Source organism: Schistocerca cancellata, chromosome 9, assembly GCF_023864275.1.
Source record: "Schistocerca cancellata isolate TAMUIC-IGC-003103 chromosome 9, iqSchCanc2.1, whole genome shotgun sequence".
NCBI classification, from domain to species: Eukaryota; Metazoa; Arthropoda; class Insecta; order Orthoptera; family Acrididae; genus Schistocerca; species Schistocerca cancellata.
The window spans coordinates 416,833,239-416,858,825 of record NC_064634.1 but is presented as its reverse complement, the minus strand read 5'-3'; the positions used below and the strand labels follow the sequence as shown (position 1 = coordinate 416,858,825).

General features: G+C 45.1%; 1 protein-coding gene across 1 annotated transcript in view; it reads right to left on the bottom strand.

The window, feature by feature from the left end:
- Positions 1 to 25,587, bottom strand: part of LOC126101459 (hemicentin-2-like) — a 496,135-nt gene that overhangs the window by 6,012 nt on the left and 464,536 nt on the right. The window contains exons 11-12 of the mRNA XM_049912112.1: positions 7,083 to 7,199; positions 617 to 747 (exon numbers count right to left, since the gene is read on the bottom strand). Of these exons, the coding sequence (XP_049768069.1) occupies positions 617 to 747; positions 7,083 to 7,199 (248 nt within the window). The remainder of the gene's footprint in view (positions 1 to 616; positions 748 to 7,082; positions 7,200 to 25,587) is intronic.

The following is a 25,587-nucleotide window of genomic DNA, read 5'->3' as shown; positions in this document are numbered from 1 at the left end:
GGGGAGGTGAAAATGGGAAGGAGAAGGGGAAGGAGGATATGGGGAGAGAGAGGAAAGTATGGTAAGAGAGGGGGTTGGAGGAAATGGACAAAGGGTGGAGGAGGAGGAGATGGAGAGACATTGAGAATTTGGAGGAGGAGACAGAGGTGGGGGGATGAGGTGTCAGGCAGAGGGAGGATGAAGTGGGGACAGAGAGGGGTAAGGAGAATGACGTTCAGTATAGAACGCATAAATGAGTGAAACCTCTTCCAGGCTACTATCTCAATAGCACTGGTGCCTGGACTTACAGTTATATGAACTTTTCTTCTAGCTTTCTCCAGTACTGCCTCCAGTAGGAGTATGTAACTCTTATAGCCCCACGCGCAGCGAGAGCGCACCTGCGTTATGGCGGATGAGGAAACTGCCGGCAGCTTTCGTTCTTACCGCATGCAAAGCGACTAACGGGGAACAGGTGCTGTTCATGTGGCTTCACCCCTTGAATGCAGTGCTCTGCTGCAGACCGGTTTGTAGCGTTAGTTTCTGCGATGCAGCCTAACTTGAGCGTGCGTAAATGCGGCCTTGCACCGGAGATGGCCGTGATTCCAGTGAGGTGCTGGACAGAAGCAGCGTTACGTACCAGGGGCGAGGAGGTGCGCGGCTGCGGCCAGAGCGGCTGACCCGGCGCTGGAGACCCGCTGGACGGCGGCGTGGGGCGCGCGGGCGGCGAGACGCGACGCACCACCAGCTGGTCGCTGCCCGCCGTGCAGTCTGACAACACGAAACACTCACTCCTTACTTCTCGCCACCCTTCGGTTTCTCACGATGTATAGCGAAATTCAGCGCTACACGAACACTCTTTCTGGCCCATAAGCGTGTAATACGAATGTCTATGCGGAGTGGACAAAATGAAACTGGTCTGAGAAAATATTTTGCGCACCTTGAGATAGGTAACCACACTTACATCATCCACAACTGGGGCAGATAATTTAAGCTGGTTTGCCTACCTTAAGATGAATGAAACACAGCGTGATTCAAAAAGATGGACACTTTTAGTTGGCTATGTTTCCTACAAAAACTGGTTCAAAAGGCTCTGAGCATTATGGCACTTAACTTCTGAGGTCATGATTCCCCTAGAACTTAGAACTACTGAAACATAAAACTGTGTGCCGGGCCGAGACTCGAACTTGGGACCTTTGCCTTTCGCGGTCAAGTGCTCTACCAAGGTTCGCAGGAGAGCTTCTGTAAAGTTTGGAAGGTAGGAGACGAGGTACTGGCAGATGTAAAGCTGTGAGGACGGGGCGAGAGTCGTGCTTGGGTAGCTCAGTTGGTAGAGCACGTGCCCGCGAAAGTCAAAAAGTCCCGAGTTTGAGTCTCGGTCCGGCACACAGTTTCATTCTGCCAGGAAGTTTCATATAAGCGCACACTCCGCTGCAGAGTGAAAATCTCATTCTACTGAAACCTAACTAACCTAAGGACATCACACACACCCATGGCCGAGGCAGGATTTGAACCTGTGACCGTAGCGGTAGCGCGGTTGACTGTAGCGCCTAGAACCGATCGACCACACCGGCTATCATGTTTCCTATACTACACATTGTATTTTAATTCCGTCAGGTATATTTGAAAGAGAATGATGTAAAGTTTCAAATGCTACCGCTACATTGTTCCGATATCGCACTGCCTGGAGCGCATATCAGGTCAGTTGTAAGCGAGATGGCTACTATGCAATAGCACTTCAGCTTGTCTGCGACTGCTGTGGAGTGTGCATTTTGACGTACGTTTAACGTTGAACCTTCGACAAGACTTTGACAAAAATAGCCCTCTGTGTGACGGTAACCGCCTAGGCTAACCGAATGTATCGGAGAAGTACGCGGAGAGCATTCGGTTGAGCTTTGAACGTAGCCCAATGAAATCAACCTCCAGAGCGAGTAGGAATATGGACTACGGCAAACAATTGTCATGCACATATAATTTTGTTACCGTATGCTCCGAATCATGGAAGAAGATGAATTATTTAAATCTGGTGTAATTTTTAGTGATGAACCTAGATTTCATCTAAATGGGAAGGTCAATAGGCACTAGGTTCGGATATGGGGGCTACAAAATACTCCTGTAACACAGTTACGACAATATCGTTGACAACGGTTTATATACCCTTTTCTTTACGGCATTACTGTTTTACTGTTACTGAAGTAACATATCTCAGAATACTTCAAAACTGATTTGTTCCTCAAAAGAATGAAGATTCAAGATACTACATTTTCGAACAGAACGAAGCTCCACCCCTTTGGCATTTGAATTTTCGATATTTCCTGAATGAATCGCTACTTAAACGACGGATAAGTCGCATAGAGAATGAAGACTTAACAATTTTCTTCTATCTGGCGAGGTATCCTGATCCCAAATCCTGAGATTATTCCTCTTTAGCGTACGTAAAATACACCGTTTACATACCACATTTTCCCACATATTTCAGTGACCTACGAAAATGAAAGACAGCTGCAGTGAACTCACTCAGTGATGCGAGCCATTCGTCATCGAGTGCGAGATAAATTAAGCTAACGTCTATATTTTATCTGTGTAGCCGAAGGGATCATATAGAACATCTACAAATTTCCATGCATGTACAATCAAATGTAATTTACAGAATTAAAATACAACACACATTCAAGACATATAGCCAGCTGAAATGGTGTCCATAATTTCAACAACTCTGCATTTTCCAGGCAAGATTCTTTTGTCCATATACAAGAATGTGCTGTAATGTCCTGTTCAACGAATTGGAAATATTATTCATTCCCAGATATGCTCATTAGGTAATAAAATTTGTCATAAATAATATATCTAATAAAGGAGAACAAAAAATTTGAATGTACTACGATATTACGTTCTGTAGTTTAGGTTTATAATCGTGTAGAGCATATATAATCTTCTGGGTTTCCTTTAAAAATATGAAGAGGCAGAAGAAGTAATTAAGGTACTTAATAACATACCCATTTTTCATAACAGCATGTCAGTTCATAGATTAGATACTACAGCTACGGGTTCATTTAGCAAGTGCGAAAGCATCACGGAGATGCTCGGAAAATGGCGGACGCTACAGGAGAGGCGTTTTGCATCACTTTGTAGCTTACTGGTAAAGTTCAGAGAGTGTTCAGTCCTGGAAGAGTTAACCAATATAATGCTTCCTCCTACATATATCTCGCCGAAAGACCATGAAGGTAAAATTAGAGATCAGACCCCTCAGGGGGGGCTTCACAAGTCTTTCTTTCTGCGAATCGTGAGCCACTGGAACATGAAAGGGAGCAAGTGACACTAATATGGAATGTACCCTCTGCCACATATTTACTATCGTTTGTGGAGTACAGAAATACATGAAGATCTACAAACAAAATAGTTAGCATACAGATTTAAAGTCACACACTCAGAGCAACAAAGTAAATGTGAAAGCTCAGAGATATTGAAAAAAAGGAAGGAACTCGTCGGATGTACAATTTGGGGAGAGCGGTCTACAACGAGAAGAGAATCTGATGGCTGACAGCTGAGCGGATCAGGAGGCGAAAACACGAGGAGCAACGACATAGCACGATCGGCGTCCTATGTCGACTCGACCGGCTTAAGACTCGTACTTGGCGTAATCGACGAAACTGGAAGACGTTATTAGTACAGATTTGACGAACACTAACTTGGTGTTTCACCGACATAGCTTCTTTCTTTTTTAATTACGGATACGTGATACAAAGATTTTCGAGTCTGCTACATCAAGTAAATTGTCACTGGATACCTCATCCAATTGTAGTGTGGGCCGCAGCCAATTAACTAATTGTACTAGGCTGCAGTGGTTCACGCGTGCAGACGTTTTGTGTTCCTGTACCCGTTTTGGTAGTACTGAAAATTCGGTCTGATTTTACACTGCATGTCCCAGAAGGAATCTTCAACATTCAGGGACGTGACAGGAATGATCATTCGAAGCAAAAATGTCTGGTACACATGCATACCTTAAGAGCTATGAACAGTTGTTCATCTTCGATTCTGTGAAGCTAAAGCTCTTCTACAGCGAGCTCTTCGCTTTCCCTATTTTGAGAGGTGGCAGTTTGGACCAAAACAAGGTCAGCTGACGCACAGAGTGTTGCACCGGCAACACTTTCGCAATTATGAACGGCTATAGAGGCAGCATGGTTCAATATTTCTGAAGAGAACTCCCAACACGTTCTTGAGTCGATTCCACGTCGAGTTGCTGCACTACGTCGGGAAAAAGAAGGCGTGACTCGATATTAGGAGGTATGCCATACTTTGGTCATGTCAAGGTGAACACCCACTTGCACTCGCGTCTATGGCCGGAATAATGCTGGACATCTTACTCGCTCGTATTTCATCGGCGTGTCTTTTGCTTCGTGCGACTGTCGTAGGATCAGGCAAGTCGTTAGGGACTTCTTCATGACTCACTTCTGAACCTGCGGTTACAACCTCCTGACGTAACGCACGCAATCCTATACCTAATATTAATGTAAATGGAAGAAGACCTCTGGCACACACTTCTAAGCAGTTTCTTTTTATTGCCGTAGTTGTCACTTAAATTGGTAATGCTACATAACTTACACATTTTCGTGATCTGTAAACATGTACCTTCAGAACTATGAAACCAGTAGGGCGGGCTACAAGATAACAGAGCGGAGCAGTTGTCACAGTACTTGTAGCCGACATCTGTATTAGTCAATAACGAAAACCTGTCATTCAAAGATTTTTGCTACCACCGTCATAATATAGTCTTTCGTATAAATTTTCGCTTACGCACTCTCCCTCATATCTCACTTTCACGCATCATGGTCATCGAGTGGACAAGTGAGAGGCACTCGGCTAACTGTAGTAGACGGTCGTGCTGTTCCGCCTTCAGATGCTCAAACGAGCGTCATGGAAGTCGAGTGCAGTTGCTACCCGCAGCCAAAGAAAATGTGTTGACAGCTGGCGGACTAACGCGAAAGTACATGCACCGAGAAATTCGAGCGATTATACACTCCGGTTGCAAACCTCAATACCGCACACAAGGTCTTTCAAATGCCCCCACATATAAAAGGCTCGTGGGATTAGATACGATGTAGAGCCCAGGGAATGGAGAGTACTACAGTTCAAGTTCTGGTGTGACCATCCAGATTTAGATTTTCCGCTATTTCCCTAAATTCCTCCAGGTTCCTTAGAAAGAAAAAGAACGTGACCGCATTCATTCCCCATCGTTTCGAAATCTAAGATCGTGGTTCATCTCCAATGACATCATTGTCGATTGAACGTTAAATTCTTAATCTTGCTTGCTTTCTTTCTTTCCTCATGTCCCTGGGCGTCAAACGTTGAAAGAGAAATATTTAATGTAAGACGACTCTTCTTGTAACCGTGGCATGCTCTATTTCTTTGTATTTCCCATGATTAATGTGGTTATGAAGAGAAGCAGAAAATAAGGAGTGACGTGGAAATAAAACGTTTCCTAACCCATGTCCATACAACATACTTTATTTTTCTATGTGTGAGGAATGTTCCTTGAAAGATATGTCACACCGTATTGTTACATCCCATATATCAGCACATTGATGTAGCTACTACTGGTGTGAGGGCTCTTAAAACACATACATCGAAATGAATGTAATCTAGATTATATAGAATGCCTGCTTAAATGCAAGTGGGCGGCGGGGAAGACGGGGCAGGACAGGTTCGAGGACATTTTAATAAATTGATCAAATGAATTCACAGTTGCGAATAAGGACTACCATTTACTGTAGAATGGAATGACGACGATGAAAATTTGTGCCGGCCTGGGACTCGAATCCAGATTTTGCGCATATAGCGGTCATACGCCTCACCATTTGGCTATCCGTGCACGACTACAGCTGATGGTAGTCCTTACTCGCAATTGCGAATTCATTTGATGTGTTTCATAACGGCTGTGGTTGCCGCCGTGCCTACCTCAAATTATTTTCAAGAGGACATGTGTTTGATAAACACGTGGAAATCAGTTTTGCCTAGCTCTTCGTCTGGACAAGCATGCAGGTCCAAAGGACCTTTGCAATGTAATCAGAATAATACAGCATTGCAACACCGTAACGTTTTTAGAAATTAGCGACTTATCATTTGGCGTCCCCCTTCCGTCCTCTCCCCTCTTTTATACTCTCACATGTTTCAGTTAGCGTGGTATGTACCACCCACAGATACTGCACTTGTGCTCACCTGGAGCCCCTGTCAGCTTGGCACCCCCAGTGACCGCTACTAATTGTGCACTCCCCCTACGGAAATCTTATATCGTCAAAACGGCGGCTTGTGTCACTTTCTCCTTAAACAGGCGGCGATTGGAAGTCAGGAAGGGGACATGCTCATGAGTTAATATACATGATCTTCTATATGAATGCGCAATGTCTGCTCTTTCGGACATGTCAGAAAGAACAGACACCACATAAAGAACAGACCACATAACTGATTCACCTCGATGGGCACAACCTTCATTGAAGATGCATATTTACGTTCGACCACCAGCGGGAATCTAAAATTAGCTAGGATGGAGGACATGCATGGGGACTGTGGATAGGTGGAGATAGGTGGAATGTCTATCAGCTGGGGATCGTACCGAGATAGTCCACGCATTTGCGATAAACACTGTATCTAGCTGGCGCAGTAGTTAAGGCAACTGCGTAGTAACCAAGAGATCCCGGGGTCGAGTCCCAGTGTGCGACACATTTTCATTCGTCGCCACTGATTCCTCATAAATTTCATATGCAGCTGATACTATCAGTTACTTTCCTTCCTTTCATCCTCCTCTACTCTCAATTTACGTAACCCCTAATCGTGTCTGGATAAGTAAATAGTAGAATAAAAGCGGTCGTCAGCATACCACAAAGACCATAGAAATGAATGGAGTAAGTACTCGCCTCTGACGTCGCCGAATTTGGCGGGGATGACGTCAGGGTCTTTCTCGTCGAGCGTGGGGTGTGTCGGCGGCGGTTTGACGGAGACGGGATGTCCAGCCGCAACTGCGGTGGCGGTGGTGCCGGAGGCGGCATGTGCGGAGGCGTTGGGGGCGGCGGCGGCCAGAGGCGGCTTGTCGGGGGCGGCGGCGGCACGGCGTCTCGACGACCGGCGGAGGCGGACCGCCACCAGTAGCGCCGCCGCTAGCAGCGACAGCGCCGCCCCCGCCACCGCCCCCAGCAGCGGCGGCAGCGACATCGACACGCCCTCTGAGGCTGCACACACGTTGCGGTAGTTAGTTATCACCTCGAAAACATTAAGTTACTGGAGCTAGTTCACACAGTTTTTGGTATTTGATTTTTATATTTTTTGTGCAATACTTGGAGTGATTCTGCTGAATGCAGCGGATAGCTTAACTGTTTCAATCCAAATCATGTAGAACTCATTTATTAAATACATATTTAAATTCTTTTCCTAAAGGCCTGCAACTATGCCAACTAACCTCAGATGTAGGGTTAGTTGGCATAACCACAGAAGTTTCCGAGGAAAACTTTTTTTTTTCAAAACTAGGGGTAACTTCCTTTTCAAACAACAAATCTTTAAATAATAAATTCCTTGCGAAGAAAGAATACACCAACAAAAGTAACTTCTGCTTGGATATATTAACAATAATATGAACGGAAATGTAAGAAGAAACAATGTACTCTTCAAGGAAAAAATAGCTACCTGCAGTTACGCAGACAGAATTAGGTCCAGGTTTTATTTAAACGAGTGAGTCCAATTTTCGGACACCTTTACTTTACTGAATCTTCCTCGTCTGGCCATCTCCTGTATTCTCCTTTCTGACCATGGTAGACAAGTGAATGTCTTTGCCATCGGTTTGGACATCTTTACAGAAATTTAACGGCCGTAGTACTTAACTAAAACAAATGCTTTTAAATATATTCAAATTGATCAGGAGGTCATTGAGACAGATTCGTTGATGGCTTTGTTCGATTTGATCTATTAGGTATAGCTACGCCAACTGACCTCTTACCTAACTTCGCCAAATAGCCCCAAAGGGATATAAAAACAGTTTGGATCCTCGGGGACTCTGTTATTAGGTATTCATGCACTCGGTCATAAGACGTCGTATCAGTGCATAACCTATGTCTTGGGTTATTTGCATGTTTCACTGTTATCTATTGGCCCTTTTCGTTTGTAACTATAATAGCCAAATATCCTTTATTACTATTAAATGGAGTTCAACAAAACCTGGACTATTAACGTGTTGAAGAGAATTTTATTCGTGCGAGAATCATAGTGAGAGAGAGCCGAGGCAATGAGACAGCAATCGAGGAGAGAAAGCGGTTGGTTGTCGTGGCTACTTAGCACATGGCTAAGGGTCGACTCACGGTCGTAGTGTGACGTATGTGAACGTTGATAGCAAACGGTGACACCCTACGTGAGAAAAACTATCTGCTCAGTTAATGAACAGGCAAGCAGTAATGTGACTTACGGTTGCAATTGCCAAGATCATACAGCAGTCTAACGGAGGCTGGTACCACTTGTCTGAAGAGAAGCTGGTGAACAGGGACAGGGACGGCGGCGCCCTGAGGTTCTATGACCTCAGAGAGACCACATTACAGTGAGTTTCCGACCTAAAATAGCCCTTGCACCAACAGCTGGGAATTAGAGAAACGACAACGTTCTCTGTCCACAGACCTTTCACATCCTATCTTTATTCCTAACGTCGAAAACAGGTCTTCTTTGTATCACTGCACCTCCTCAAAGAGAAACACGCTTTTGAATGGTTATCTCAATAAAACGGTTACCACCGTCTTGAGAAAATAACTAATGTCTCCGAAAACGATCGCATCCGAAGTCTGGTTTGTGAATACAGTATGGAATGAATCTGAAGTTTTAATAAGGAGTTGATTTGCATTTAATGTTTGGGGAACCTCTAAACGTTGGTAACGCAACAATGATGTCATCAGAATGTCGGTGGTTAAACATGTGGCCGGAATCTGATATAAGAGGTATTGATCCTTAATTATTCAGGATTTCTTTCTTTGTTAGTAGTCTCTCACAAATCCACATGTACTTGTCCCAACGCATGACGTGCCTGCATAGGATCGCTTTGTTACTACACAGTGCTGATTTAACGGAGCTGTGCAGCTATGACATATAATTGTGCAATATGGTGGTTAGGCCGCACGGACGCTTCCAGTGTGGTTAGACTAACGTGCGTGAATTAGAACGACGTGGCACGCAAGCCGTCTGTGAAGAAGCTACATTCGCATGAGAAGTGGAGGCCACGACGCCTTAAGACGGACGTGTCACAAACGAAGCGGTACTGGAAAAACTGAAAATCATAGATTACCTTTCAACATGTTGCACGACATAGTGACAGCGACAGAGGTCGTCGCCAGCTGGATCCCCATCAAAAGCTACGGAATCGAAGCAGTAGGAAAATGCCTGCTGCGTCAGACCAATGTATACGACTTTCTTAGCTGCCTAATCGTCAATGTTGAGTGCTGGGTATGACCCCGAAATAAGGAAGCAGAGCAAGAACGTCAATCGTATATGGTTTGACCATCACTGAGAAAGACGAACGCCCATCCGCTATCGAGCAAGTTGATACTGACTTTTCTGGGGGAGGGGGATTTTCACAACTTGTTGCTAACGGAATTTGCTTGTAAGGGGCACACCGCCGCAGGAGGAAACTGCTAACGTCTTCGGACGAGGATAAGGGTGGATATCGAGACGAAGCGTCGCGGTAAACTTCCCAAAAGTGTATTGTCGTCATGACAACAGCCTTTCTAATGCTGTACAGGCCACATTGGAAGATGCTGCTTTTCTGGTCTATGAAATTTAGCCCCTCGGTCCGTATTCTTCTGACTTGGCTCTCTTCCTCTTTCATCGAGTGCAGAAAAAATTTGCGATGGAGGCATTTGCAGAACGATGACGCGGTGCTTTTTCTAAGCAGAACGTTTCCTCACGAGCCAAAATAAAGATTTCTCAGCTTAGGTCTTCGCCATGTTTTAAAAGGTTGAGATAAACGTGTCACGTCGAAGACTGAAGGGTCAACTTGTAGGGAAGGTCTAAAACTATCAGCAACTTTCACGGTCGGCACTTGACTTTTTCGGGGCTGTATGAGTACGAACTCTCCTCGTACCTACTTGCAACAGTTCTGTTGCTTGTGTGAGTTTAGGTCTGGCGTGACTACTTTGGATGCTGCTTCTCTACAAAGTCGGGTATAAATTATTTTAATAGAAGGGCACTCGTGCGAAGCTTTCGCACTTGTATAGTTTCACATAATGACGATATTTGGAATAACTGTAGTCGATGGGTTAAAATCAGTTGTGGGAATGTAGTGGAAACATCTTTAAAACCGAGCCGAACGAAAAGGTGAATTTATGATACATTCTTGTATATACATTTCCATGCACATAACTTTGAACGAAACAGAGCATTGCAATACCTCGCTTTAAACAATGTTTGACGTAAGGCTAACCTTCGTGTACTTTTCATTTTTAATTTTATTTTTAGAGATAAAAATTGTTAGTTCATTTAGGTACACTTGAAAAGGCTGCAAACAATTGTCCACAAGCAACGACGGGATTTTATAAACACACTCCTGCTCTCTGATGCGTTTATCCCTGTCGCCGGCCGAAGTGGCCGCGCGGTTCTGGCGCTGCAGTGTGGAACCGCGAGACCGCTACGGTCGCAGGTTCGAATCCTGCCTCGGGCATGGATATGTGTGATGTCCTTAGGTTAGTTAGGTTTAACTAGTTCTAAGTCCTAGGGGACTAATGACCTCAGCAGTTGAGTCCCATAGTGCTCAGAGCCATTAGAACCATTTTTTTGTTTATCCCTGCCCCTCATTTATAGTCATAGCAAAAACAATTTTAATAGGCAATTATATTGCTGTCAATAATATTAGCAATAAGTAAATCACAATTCCAGTGGCCACTGAAAAATATGTTTGTCGTTTGAAAAAGTATACTCGTTTGGAAAAATCAGCTTGTACGACGGGCAGAGATAATGGACTACTGCAGCCGTCACGGTTGTTATTTGTAACATTGCGATACGCAAATCATCCAATTAATAAATACTTCAAAAAATAAAATTGTATTTGTAATTAGATAATATGAAACGGGAATCTCTTATTGGTGATGAATGAGGTAGCTTCGTAAAATATAGGTATGAAGCTGATCACCCGTTACATCTTTCTGCCTATGATACTTAAAAGACTCTTTTACCTTAAAATTTTCCACAAATAGTGCGTCTTAGCGCAAAATCTGTATGAAATGTCAGAACCTTGTTAGAAAACCTTTCTGACGATACGTCATTCATACCCGTACGATCAGCACGTGTTGAGTAAAAGGGAAGTTAACTTGAGGAGTAATATATATGGTCGTCAGTAACGCTCAGATCCAGCCCAATTGCAGTACACATCATCGGCACTATTTTATGCCAACGACAAGATATTGATTCACAATATAGTGCAACTGAATTTTTTTTTTTGCTCTAGAATGATTTTTTCACTGTGCAGTGGAGTGTGATAGATTAATACTGTCTGCTGGACCGAATCTCATCGCCTTCCCCGGTGATTTTTCAGAGAAATCCTCTGGCATGTCTCTCTGGACTAGGATCCATGAAAGAAAGGAACAAAAATTTAGAAACTAGGAAAGAGGTACCGAGACAGTTGGAGTTGTGAGTTCGGGTTGTAAGAGGTATGTGTATAGAACGGATGGTAAAAGCGTTGCTTGTGAAAAATTAACAGTTGGACACACAGATCAACACACAGTATTAATGTGCCAACAAGATTTTCTTCTCGTGTTGTAACACATCATTTCCTGCCCACGTCTGAGTCCTCGTCGGGTGGTTATCGCCAGAGCCAGTATCGCTGTTAGCCAGGTGGGCTAAGAGGGGGGGGGGGGGAGATGTTCTCCAGCGAGCGGGTAATGGCCTGGTCTTTCCCTAATCCTCCTAAATGGGTTGTAGCTGGAGTCTAAATGGCTGGCTTAAAGCTATGTGAATTGAGGGCCGGTGTTCTACGACGCCTGATGTTGAAAAAGATCTGAAAGCCCAACCAGAAAGCAGCAACTTACAGAATATCTATTAGGGAGAGCAGGAAACGCCACTGAAAACGCCTAAGTTCTGCTCCTGAATCAGACTGTCTGAATCGTCTGCACGTTAAATACCGTAGTGAAGTGGTTTGCATCTAGCAAAGTCGAGACTTGGCCGGCAGCACATACGGCGTGTTGAGGCCGTGAGTCCAGTGTGCGGAGGTGAGTCTTTCATAGCGTACTTCCGAAGTCGGGAGGAGAGGATACTTCGTTATTAACCGAGTTAGTCCTTGCGGTTTGCCGAATTTAAGAGAAGCCCAAAATTCTGACAGCTGATTTCGGGTTGAGTCATTCTGGTCTTTGTGGGCGAGTGTTACCGCTTCGAGATCTGGGGTGGCAGTTATTAAAATGGATCTCTTAATGAAATTCCAGTCACCAACTTCCTCCTCTGGATCCGAAAATATATTGTTGGCTCCCACCTGCCATGGGAGAAATTATCACAATAAAATAAGAGAAATCAGATATCGCATGGAAATATTTAATTGTTGGTTTTTCCCTCACGCTGTTCAAAATTCGATATGTTGGAAAATAATTAGATGATTCAATGAACCCTCTGCCAGGCACTTAATTGTGAATTAACGAGTGATCATGTGGATGTGGCGAAAGTACAGACGCTCAATAGGTAGAGAGCTAAGGTGGTGGAGGCAAGTAGCCGGCTGGACGTTGGTGTTTAGGGAATGAGATGGACTTTACGAGCTTCCTTCCCATCGAAATTGGAATAAGGTGCTTTTATGTGACTTTTACCTACTGTATTGCTGTCACGCTGTCATGGAGATTATCGACGAAAGTTGCTAGTAGCCTGTGCGGCTGGTCCCGGCGGAGGTACGAGTCCTCCCTCGGGCATGGGCGTGTGTGTGTGTGTGTTTGTCCTTAGGATAATTTAGGTTATGTATTGTGTAAGCTTAGGGACTGATGACCTTGTCAGTTAAGTCCCATAAGATTTCACACACATTTGAACTTTTTTTTTTTTGCTAGTAGCCAACTAGATGGCCGTATAGTAAACTACTAGTGGTAGGATTTTGGAATATTTCTGAGAGTAGCTAGATAGCTGTGGGGCTTTTAATGGTTGACTTTGGAGTTGTAAGACGTTTTGTCCAGTCGTGCTGGTCAAAGTGAAGTTGTCGATCCTTTTTTACATTGGTCTGATGGCGTAGGTGAGCAAATAAGTCCGACTCCGCAGATAAAAGTTTCTCACTAAATGCACGGCTTGGAAAACATCACTTGCGTGAAACTGAGCTTCCCATTTTCTCACATGATATCCTGGGAACTATGGGTGAAGGGCGACAGGCAGATTCCATATTACCAGATCTCCAAAAATCATTTGACACGGTGCACTACTACAGACTATTAACGAAGGTATGAACATACAGAATATCCTACCAGTTATGTGATTGGCTCTAAGACTTCTTAAGTAACACAGCCCTGTCGTTATACTGGACGGGTGTTCATCAGAGACAATGTTATCGTTGTAAATACTCCAGGGAAGTGTGGTAGGACTACAGTTATTATGTATATACGTGAATATTCTGGCGCATAGGGTGAGTAGCAATCTGCGGTGGGTTGCTCATGTTGCTGTGGCGTACGGGAAGGTGACGTCGTTGAGAAACTGCAGCAGGATACAGATGATAAAGATAAAATGGTTCAAATGGCTCTGAACACTATGGGACTCCACATCTATGGTCATCAGTCCCCTAGAACTTAGAACTACTTAAACCTAACTAACCTAAGGACATCACAAGACACCCAGTCATCACGAAGCAGAGAAAATCCCTGATCCCGCCGGGAATCGAACCCGGGAACCCGGACGTTGGAAGCGAGAACGCTACCGCACGACCACGAGCTGCGGACGATAAAGATAAAAATTTCTGATTGTGCGATGGATGTCAGCTAGCTGTAAACGTAGAAAAAAGTAGATGAATAGGAAAAACTAACACCTAATGTTGGAATAAAGCATCAGTAGTGTCTGCTATACACTGGGCGTAACGTTGCAAAGCAATATGAAATAGAACGAGCACGTGAGGATTGTAGTAGGTGAGGAAAATGTTAGACTTCGGTTTATTGGGAGATTGTTAAGAAAGTTTGTTCCATCTGTAAAGGTACCACATATACGACAACAGTGTGACCTATTCTTGAGTACTGACCGAGTGGTTTGGACCTTCACAATATAGGATGAAAAGAATACATCGAAGCAGTTCAGTGGCGGGCTGCCAGATCTGTTGCCGATAAGTTCTAACAAAGTATTACGAAGATGCTTCTCGAACTCACATGGGAGTACTACAGGGAAAGCGGCGTTCTTTTCGAGAAACACTATTGAGAAAATTTAGAGAACCGACATCTAAAGCTGCTTGTCGAACGATTGTACTTCCGCCAACGTAAATTTTGCGTGAGAACCACGATGACAAAAAAAGAGAAATTAGAGCTCCTTCGGATGCATATAGGTAGTCGTTTTTCGTTCGCTTTGTTTGCGAATGGAACAGGAGAGCAAACTAGTAGTAGAGGTACGGGGTACAATCCGTCACGCACTGTTGGTGGTTTGCGGAATACGTATATAGATCTAAATACTATACTCTCCCTTGCGTGCCATACGACATCAAGTGTGCGTGGATTCAGGCCACAGTCGCCAGTGTGATTTAGAGCGATGCTTTCGAAGCATCGAGATGCGGACATAAAAAAGCGTTTCAGTGCTTCTCAGCTATCGATTCTGTGAAATGTGCTATTGATAGCAGACAATATTGAGCCTGACATTATGGTAAACTAGAACGAGTGTCGATAACTAAAATCCGCAGATGTAAATGGTTTTTTGAATAAGACAGAAACCGTAATTTAGACTGAATAAAAAATAGATAGTCCATCCTTAATTAAGAAGAAAACAAGTTGTACTACTGCGTTAAGTACAGGGTGAGTCATAAATGAAAAAACATATGTCGTGCAAATTGTCACACAGTGAGCTACAAACATAAATTCGTTTTCCGCATGTTCCTATGTCAATAAATGACAATGCAATCGAATGGTAAAAATCTGTAAATACACTCCTGGAAATTGAAATAAGAACACCGTGAATTCATTGTCCCAGGAAGGGGAAACTTTATTGACACATTCCTGGGGTCAGACACATCACATGATCACACTGACAGAACCACAGGCACATAGACACAGGCAACAGAGCATGCACAATGTCGGCACTAGTACAGTGTATATCCACCTTTCGCAGCAATGCAGGCTGCTATTCTCCCATGGAGACGATCGTAGAGGTGCTGGATGTAGTCCTGTGGAACGGCTTGCCATGCCATTTCCACCTGGCGCCTCAGTTGGACCAGCGTTCGTGCTGGACGTGCAGACCGCGTGAGACGACGCTTCATCCAGTCCCAAACATGCTCAATGGGGGACAGATCCGGAGATCTTGCTGGCCAGGGTAGTTGACTTACACCTTCTAGAGCACGTTGGGTGGCACAGGATACATGCGGACGTGCATTGTCCTGTTGGAACAGCAAGTTTCCTTGCCGGTCTAGGAATGGTAGAACGATGGGTTCGATGACGGTTTGGATGTACCGTGCACTATTCAGTGTCCCCTCGACGATCACCAGTGGTGTACGGCCAGTGTAGGAGATCGCTCCCCACACCATGATGCCGGGTGTTGGCCCTGTGTGCCTCGGTCGTATACAGTCCTGAGTGTGGCGCTCACCTGCACGGCGCCAAACACGCATACGACCATCATTGGCACCAAGGCAGAAGCGACTCTCATCGCTGAAGACGAGACGTCTCCATTCGTCCCTCCATTCACGCCTGTCGCGTCACAACTGGAGGCGGGCTGCACGATGTTGGGGCGTGAGCGGAAGACGGCCTAACGGTGTGCGGGACCGTAGCCCAGCTTCATGGAGACGGTTGCGAATGGTCCTCGCCGATACCCCAGGAGCAACAGTGTCCCTAATTTGCTGGGAAGTGGCGGTGCGGTCCCCTACGGCACTGCGTAGGATCCTACGGTCTTGGCGTGCATCCGTGTGTCGCTGCGGTCCGGTCCCAGGTCGACGGGCACGTGCACCTTCCGCCGACCACTGGCGACAAAATCGATGTACTGTGGAGACCTCACGCCCCACGTGTTGAGCAATTCGGCGGTACGTCCACCCGGCCTCCCGCATGCCCACTATACGCCCTCGCTCAAAGTCCGTCAACTGCACATACGGTTCACGTCCACGCTGTCGCGGCATGCTACCAGTGTTAAAGACTGCGATGGACCTCCGTATGCCACGGCAAACTGGCTGACACTGACGGCGGCGGTGCACAAATGCTGCGCAGCTAGCGCCATTCGACGGCCAACACCGCGGTTCCTGGTGTGTCCGCTGTGCCGTGCGTGTGATCATTGCTTGTACAGCCCTCTCGCAGTGTCCGGAGCAAGTATGGTGGGTCTGACACACCGGTGTCAATGTGTTCTTTTTTCCATTTCCAGGAGTGTATGAAGTGGACTTTTGGGTGTTACTGTGCGCCGACATTGGCCAAGGGGACAGATCGGCAACAGGGCGCATCATGCGAGTGTTGTTGGTAGTCTAGCCGCTCTCGAGCAGGCGAGATATGCGGCGTCAGACGACGGTCTGTGTGATACTGCGAGCAGTGACAGCGCCAACATGTGTTTCATACCGGTTACGCTGGCATAGGGAAGGGAACGTGAAGAGCGGCTACACTGCTGTATGTATATATATAATTTGGTTTTTGTGTCCCAGACTTTGTTTTAAGAAACAAGTACAAAGATGCAGAATACAAAATACAACTACAGGTAAATGGCAGTTAATACAAACGAATACAGTACAGCTGTACAAATCGAAACTAACACAGAAACACATGACCAGAAGCTGCAGTGGCGGTTTATAAGTACTTTCCCCCACTCGTACCGTGCCAATCATACGAATTCACTATACCGTCCTTCGTGAAATAGGCTTCGTCAGTGAACAGTATTGTTCGTGAAAAATGCTGGTCGTGGGTCTGACGCCGTAGGATAAAGTTGCAGAAGTCCATCCTTCTCTGGTAGTCTTCCGGAAATAATGCCTGTACCATTTGCATGCGAAAGGGGTGGTAATGATATCCATGGAGTACTCGCATAACAATAGATTGTGACATTCCAACCGCACCGGCCGCGATGGCCGACCGGTTCTAGGCGCTTCAGTCCGGAACCGCGTGACAGCTACGGTCGCAGGTTCGACCGTGCCTCGGGGATGGTTGTGTGTGATGTTTCTTAGGTTTAAGTAGTTCTACGTTCTAGGGGACCGATGACCTTAGATGTTAAGTCCCATAATGCTCAGAGTCATTTGAACCATTCCGACCGCAGTGGCGAGACACTTGGTGCTCGTTGTTCGGTCATCTTCAACAGTTTGTAACACTTTTTCGTCGTTATCCGCACTGTACGTCGACGGTCGGCCACGACCACTAAATCCTGGAGGCGCTACACATGCACCATACTCCCTCAAGCGCCTGTCCACAGAGCAAAACGTTTTTGCGGATGGAAGGCGCTGGCTAGAAAACGTTTCGTGATACAGTTGCCTTGCAATGTCAGCTCTTCCATCTGCAAGCCCGTAGATGAGGTGGATGTCGGCGTATTCCTCGTTTGTGAAACTTGCGATGGTACGGTAGTAACACTGCGACGCGGCCGTTAGCAGCTGTCGACACGGCGAGTATCGGGCAGAGTGAGCAGAGCAGAGGTGATGTAAACACGTCATGCACGCCGCGGTTTTACTTCCGCCGTTGACCACTCTTTCCGCTTAGAGGACACACATTCCCCAACATGGGACTCTACACTCTGTTAGCGCCGGCAACGTGTAATTCACAAGTTCTCATACAAGCTCCCATACACTGCGATGGGATTTGTTCTTTCTCGTATTTTTGAAACGCTGACGAATAGATATCAGCTCATTGGTGTGTCGTGTGTTGATCTATGGGTGAATGACATGTCGTGATCGTGAGGCTCGTCGGTATCTCGTTCAATGGTTAATACGTGTTTTTGTTTTACGTACGCAGTACACTGAGGAAAACGAAATCAACAACGGTGCGTCACGTGTTACACATAGCAGCATGCGGTCCTCGATATATTTTTCATCATTTATGACTCACCCTGCGTAACAGTCCTAACCAAAATGTTTCACAGATAACCGAATTAATCTAACTAATGCTACAGTAGAAATCAACGAAATCAAATGAAAAATAAAATTAATGAAAAGTACTAACACAGTCGTCAAAAAGCGATACCTGGCTGAAGTTACCTACCAACAAGAGAAGTAATCACCCATTCAGCAACATAAAATTGACTATGACGCAACGACCGTTGCTACATCTTTACTTACAAACAAAGAATGGGTACACTCGGTGAGCTTCAGCTGCCACCAAACATTCTCTTTTGAAATCCAGGATCGGCGATGCTTGTGCTAACAGTTAATCGGGTAGCACATAACAAACACTCTCGTGGTTAACTAGAACCACATCAGTCACGAACAACGTAAGACACCTTACGTACTGCACTGGAGAGTCCTTCGGTTACCATCATAACTTCCGTCGTGCCATTAAGAAATAGTGCCCCGAAAGAATGACAGCAAGCAGACCTCGTATCAGCTGTGATTTCTCCCGTTTTATTACAGTTCTCTTGTCTCGAGGCTTACGTCGAAGAAAGTATTACGTTGCCGTTAAGTTACTACGAATGTATACTGCTAGATATTTTACTGATGTGACTGTGTTAACAGACATGACAAAACATTTTTAATCCAACAATACTGGTTCATTTCGTCCAACTACAGTGCGATGCGATGCGTTTACTTACCTTGAAGATCAACTCCCCGACCTCCATCAAGTATCGTTCACTTACAAAACCACGCTACAGCTTCCCTGTGTTGCGAACTTTCTACACACATCTGTAAAATACGTGAGCAGCCTCAAAGGGTTCTGAACGGTATTTACCAGACCACTTACACAACGTATTAAAAAGTATCGAATAATTTCAGAGGTGTTATTACTCGACGAAACAAGAAAAATAAATCCAAAAATCACAGGTCCATACACTATTACTTTCGAACATCAACATCACTGGACTGTTGTGTACATCCACGGCTATCCATTCTTTTGCTCTTTGATCTAAGTAGTCGTTGAAGTTGACACCACTATTTTATGCATGCTGGCATGAAATGAAGGTCCAAACCTCTAGCATCATGAAGTTGTTGACTGGAGTAATGTCGAGCAATTCCTTCAAGTTTTTCCATAACCATAAACATAGTAGATCGAGCATTGGAGGAGATGGAGGCCAAAGTGTTTCCCCTGAACCATTCTGTAGTCCTGAAGTGTCGTCGTCAAATGATCACATACATTTTCGACAGCATGAATTTCGACGGTATAGTAGTGCTTGATCAAGAAATTAGAATAAAAACGTCAATTAGGTACTGCAGCAGGGACAGGGGAATGAGCTCTTCCCATGGCAGCTGTTCATAAAGTTTCCGAAGCAACAGGCGGCTGTGAAGCACGTGCCTCATGTTCTAGAGCCAGCATTTGAGCTTTGTGAGGGAATTGTCTCTCTGGTGTTCGGTTCAAAAGATTTTGCTGAGCATTGTACACTGGTATCCCTACAAGATCCAGAACATCCATGAAGTGAAGCCTCAGATAGATTACATCGCCGTGACTTTGCCATTCGTTTTATGGCACGCACAGTAATGGATGTTATGTGGTCGGGGAACGTTCCTTCGATGCAGGAGGTACTTACTCTGCATGGTGCCGTGAGCGCACAGAATTATGGCATATGAGGTTTACTCTGCCACATGTTTTGCGGGAATCTCCAATGCATTCAGCTTATGTCACTGTGTGGTGTTAGCACACACGTTCCTTTATTCTTGATCCGTTTTTCTTCGAGGAGGTGACGCTTAGTGGCCTTGTTAGGTGGATAGTGACATCTGCACGTCATAAGGACCTCCTTGTGCAACACGAGCAACCTCCTCAGGTGATACTCGCAGCTTACCGGGCGTCCGTTCTATAAAATGCGCGTTAAAATACTCCAGGAACAAATACAGCAGAAGATACAAACGTTTAGTAACGATCAATGGGGTCAGAAACACGAAGGATACCACATGTCCTGGAGTGACACTTCACCATGGAGAGACATTACATTGCTATTCCACAAGGACCTGAGTGCCCTGCATATTTCGCGAAGGAGAAGGCAGAGCTTATAGCCACAATACTTGCTGCGTCCTTCATGCAGAATCTGACTCCTTTAGATCCAGTATTCACACTTGAAACGGTCGAGGAGGTTACACGACTTGTAGCCCAGCCCACGTGCGACGAAATCAGACGTACAGATACAAATGAAATTGCTTCGTCTATCAAGCATACCAATGCTAGGAAAGCCCGTGGTCACGATGGCATTCAAAACCGTGTCCTCCAGGAGTTCACGGATAGAGCCGTAGAATATCTAGAACACATAACGAATACCGTCTTAAAACATCAAGACCTCCCTGATTTTTGGAAGGCGGCCAAAGTTCCAATGTTCAGGAAGCCAGGGAAAGACCACTCCCTCCCACAAAATGACAGACCCACAAGTCTGCTGTGCTCACTCAGCAACACTGTTGAGAAGATAATACTAAAACGCATCACTAGGCACTGCATCGCCAATGACATTCTAAGACCGTTGCAATTCGGCTTCAGGAATCACCACTTAACAACACAACTCCTCCACGTGTCGAACATATAAAATACGGTTACAAAATGAACAAAGCTACAAGGGCGTAGTTCCTGGAGATCGAAAAAGCTTTCGACAGCCTCTGGCAAAACGGCCCCATACGCAGACTAAGCTATGCTGGTTTCCCCAACGGACTCATATCTCGCAAACATGTTTCAACACTGACGGTCAGGGTAAATAATAGACACAACACGGTATCCAAAATGGAGTACCCCAGGGAAGCATTCTGGGGTCCATCTTGTTCAACCTCTACGTTAATGGTTTCCCATAACGTCGACAAGTGGGAAGCAGTTCTGTTTACACGCAGACGGAAGCTACTGCGCAAACATCAGCACTGTATACAGATAACACTACATGCGTGCGCAATACTTTTCCGAGATTCCGAGAGAAAGTCAGATACCTCGGTGTCTGCCTGGACCGGAAACTTACATGGAGGGGGCATCACATAGAATACGCTGCCAATAGAGTGTGGATGAAGCTCAAACAACTCTACCCAATGTTCAACAGTGAAAGCCACTAAATAGGAGGATGTTGAAGTTCATATACATGACACTGCTTGGTCCTCTGATGACGTACGAAGCTGCGGATATGCAGCTCCTACACGCCTGTTCCCTCTGCTGCAGATCATACAGAACAAAATGCTACCCATGAGTAGTAACGCTTCACGCTACACCCGCACCGTGGATCTTCACAATGAATACCGCCACACGGCTATACAGGAACTCGAGACACTCTAACAACCCTCTCATCCTTCCTCTGGGGAACTATGATGACAACCATACGTGGACGTGCAAGCTGCCAAAGTCACTGCGGTGGCTCATTGTTAGGAGTGCTCGGTAGACACGCTTCTTCTCTACCCAACATTAAAGTCTGATGTTGATTCAGCCACAATTCGCCGCATGTCCCGTTTTACCAGTCTGTCCTGCCTATGACGTCCGACGTCTGTTATGATGGGTGGTCACCCAACCACACAACGTCTAGACGTTGTTTCACCTTGGTTTCGCCACGTGTTGAAGACACCCACCTCAACACTCCTCGGACACTCGACGAGTCGTGCAGTTTCCGAAATGCCGTGCCGAGCCTCCGGGCCATCAAACTCAGATCTAACGCCTTCCCCATTCTACACGCGGACAGCGAGCTCACTGATACTTCATGCACAGTGCGTGTGTCCCAATAGCGGTCATTGCCCGCCAGATGACGCTGCTGTCGCCTGGACTGGTTTATATCGATAGCAGGTCGGTGGTCATAATGTTCTGGTTGAACAGTGTATAATAGATAGAGGGCAGATGAACATTATATCAGTACATGCCCCAAAAGGCAAGAAATAGTGTAACTGATAAATTTTACAAGAGCTTGTGAAGTGTCCTTCATTCCATATTTTCGTAGAGGGGATATGAATGTTAGAACAGATAAGCAGCCAGTAGGGGTGTAATCGGAATAAGTGGAGACTCAGCACATAGTCAGAATGGACAAATGTTATGAGACTTTATGAACTGAAATTCATTCCGAATAGAAAATGACGTTTCAAACATAGAGAGATACATAAATTTACATGGACGTCCGCGGTTGCAGATCATTAACAGATTATTAATACCAAAAAATTGTTCGGTAAAAATCAGTTGTCGGGAAAAGATGAAAATGAGGAAGTAGAAGAAATCAACTGATGTCTTTCGGAAATAGGTAAAACAGATTTCGAGGTTAATTATAATTTTAATAACTAACAGCTTCAGTTGCACCGTTTGCCTAGAATTTACCTACGTTTCAGTCGGGATAACCAAACCTTCTTCAGAATAAAAGTAACTACCGTTTGTCCATAGTGGACATCGCCAAGCTAAAACTACAAATCCATAAATTATCGTCAGACTGTAAAAACTTATCTGAAACTGCCTCGGCCCCACTTCACGACCGCCACGAGTGCTTTACTGGAACTTCGTTCAGCACTCGTGGCTGCCGCATTCAATGAACTGTGAATGAAGCCCGACCAACAGGCATTACATGCATTGATCAAAAATGTTAGTGCATTGAGAATGGCTAATTCATTTGCTGAAATCTAGATCTGCCAATAAAAATTTCAAAAGGACGACTGATAGTTGAAATCTATTATTTACATTTAGTGTGTGTTTGTGTGTATGTGTATGTGTGTGCAGTCCTCACCATTATTTCATCATCATAGAAGTGCATGTTGCCGACGTGGCGTCAAACAAAAGAATTGCACCAGGCGTTCGAACGTCCCAGGAGGGCTCTCCCAGCCACAACTGCCATACGTACATTTCACGAACTAAAGCTACTGCAGCTATCGCACCATATAGCACGAACTACACAGGTGATGTGAGATTACGTAAGCCTCGGGTTAATGTGTATATATTATCCATACAGACTATGAAAATGTATGTATGAATGTATATTACACATCTCCCCCTAAAGTACAGAATCGATTGGAACCAAACTTCGTACACATACCACTTACCGTTTCGAAAGAAGCGCTACGGGTGTAAGAACTACGTAGCTATGTAGCTATGAAAGGGGAGCGGATGGGAGTGACAAAGAAGTGTAGCCCATCAACCATTAGTATTCAGATTTTATTCATCCAGAATTTGAAAACGAGAGCACTTAATCACTTGCAGCAAACTTTACACATAATTTCAAACTTTTGCTAACCTTTTCCTCGCAGGCATCCTAAACAAACTGACGAAAGGAAACAAGTTTACCGCTTACTATATTTTCCCTGTTCATGCAGTACAGCTGAAACACCCTGCATGACTCGCAATGAAACATTGACTGTGGGAAAACCTAAGCAGAAGAGAATGGAAGTGTGTGAGATAAATGTCGAAAATTAGGTGAACTGATGAGGAAAGTTAATGAGGAGGTTCTCCGCCAAAAAAGCGAGGCAAGGAATATATGATAACAATGACAAGAAAAAGGGACGGATGATAGGACTTCGGGTAAGACATCATGGAATAACTTCCGTGGTACTAGAGGGAGGTGTAGAGGTAAAAACTGTAGAGGAAGACGGAGATTTGAATAATCCAACAAACTGAGGATGTGGGACGCAAGCGCTTCTCTGAGATGAAAAGGTTGGCACAGGAGAGGAATTCGTGGCGAACCAGATTAAACTAGTTAGAAGATTAATGGATCGAAATTATTGTACGACACATAGTTCAGGTCATATAACATCATAACCATTGAGATATGTGAGGAAGAGATGGAGAATGTGAGGGGAAGATGAACACAGGGGAGGAGGAGATGGACCGAGAGAGGAAGACGAGAAGGTAGATCGAAAGAGAGCAAAGAGAAGGATGAGAATTACACGTGAAGGGGGAGCAAAAGGTCAACAAATGAGAGGGAGATATGGCAGATAGAGGAGATGGAGGAGAAGGCAGCTAGGGGGGTGGAGTAGGAGTACCGTGAAACAAGGAGGAGGATATGGACGGAGAGAGGGCGGAGTATGAGGTGGATGTAGGTAGATGGAGAGACGAGGAGAGATAGACAGAGGGAGAGAGAAGGATGAAATGGACAGAGAAAGAAGGAAGACAGAGAGACGGAGTAGGAGCAGATAGAGGAGAGGGAAGAGGAGGTGGACTAATAGAAGAATGGGACAAATGTACACCCGAGGAAAAGCGGGTACTCGACTACTTCTGTCAGATAGAAAGTCACATTGACGGAAAGTCAATGCACCGGCTTCACTCGTATCCGCATTAATCGATAAACTCAAACAGTAATTTTGTAATATTATAAAAGCGGAGTAATAGATGCTGCACGGTAAGATTGCCGGGGCTTCCTGCTCTGTCCATCAGACGTCTGTAGAGGAAGTATATCCCCCAGAATTTTTCGACAACCGTGCCGCTGCGTTGCGGTACGGATCTGGAGTTTCCGGCAATTGATCTGTAAAAGTTTCGCCGCGCTGGTTCTGTTTATTTATGACTTTTGCGGATCGCATATTCAGGGGGAGGGTGCGCTACTCTAGTACGAACAATGCCCGCATCGCGAGAGCGGCGGGGCGGCTGCGGCCAACTTCTTCCGAGACCGCCTGCCCCCACCTCTCCTTCTGCTGCGGCCAGCCCCGTGAGTCAGCCTCTCGTGGGAAACTACAAACTTCCTGCACAGCCATTCGTTCACGCGAACACGTTCAGCCCTTTTAGCTTTCACTTGTCGAAGCGAAGATACAGGTTGACAAATGAACAAATGGAAATGCCATTACTGTTATCGCGGATGTCTCCAACTCATTCATTGACTATTCATTCGCACATCGTGTTTGGTAAATGTTACGATGGAGAAGCGTTTTCAAAGGTAGGCGAGGAATCAGGCTATTAACAGGCTGAAGCAACCACTGCTGCGTACCTCTGTAAAGCATGCTAGAAAGTATACACACAAGAACTTATGGCTAGTGTTAATGTACTGAGCTACTTTAAAAAAGAGTGTATTTCCCAAATTATTCAGCAGACCACAATCACCTGTACAAGTTTCTAATAAATTGTGGAGCATGTGGCTAATGAGGTCTTCTCTTTTTTTGTTGTAAATGCACTGACGGAAAAGAGATACGCACGACCAAGGAGGAGTTGTGCGCCATAAACGACATTTGGTAGGCATATTTCTGCATCTGGAAGACGATGTCTATTCAAATTTCGCACCAGTCGGATAATAGTGGCGTAGTAGCGTCACTAGAAGGATGCAAATCAGGTTTCCCTTTAAGTACACGCTGTAATGGTCGTGAGCGTTATTTTCCTTTGAGATTGGACGTGGTGAGTTGATGTTCGCCAAGAATTCCTTTAAGGTGACATAACATTATCAACACCTCCACGAGTTTAAACGAGATCGTTTAATATGAGTAAGAGAAGCTGGATGTTCCTTGCACGA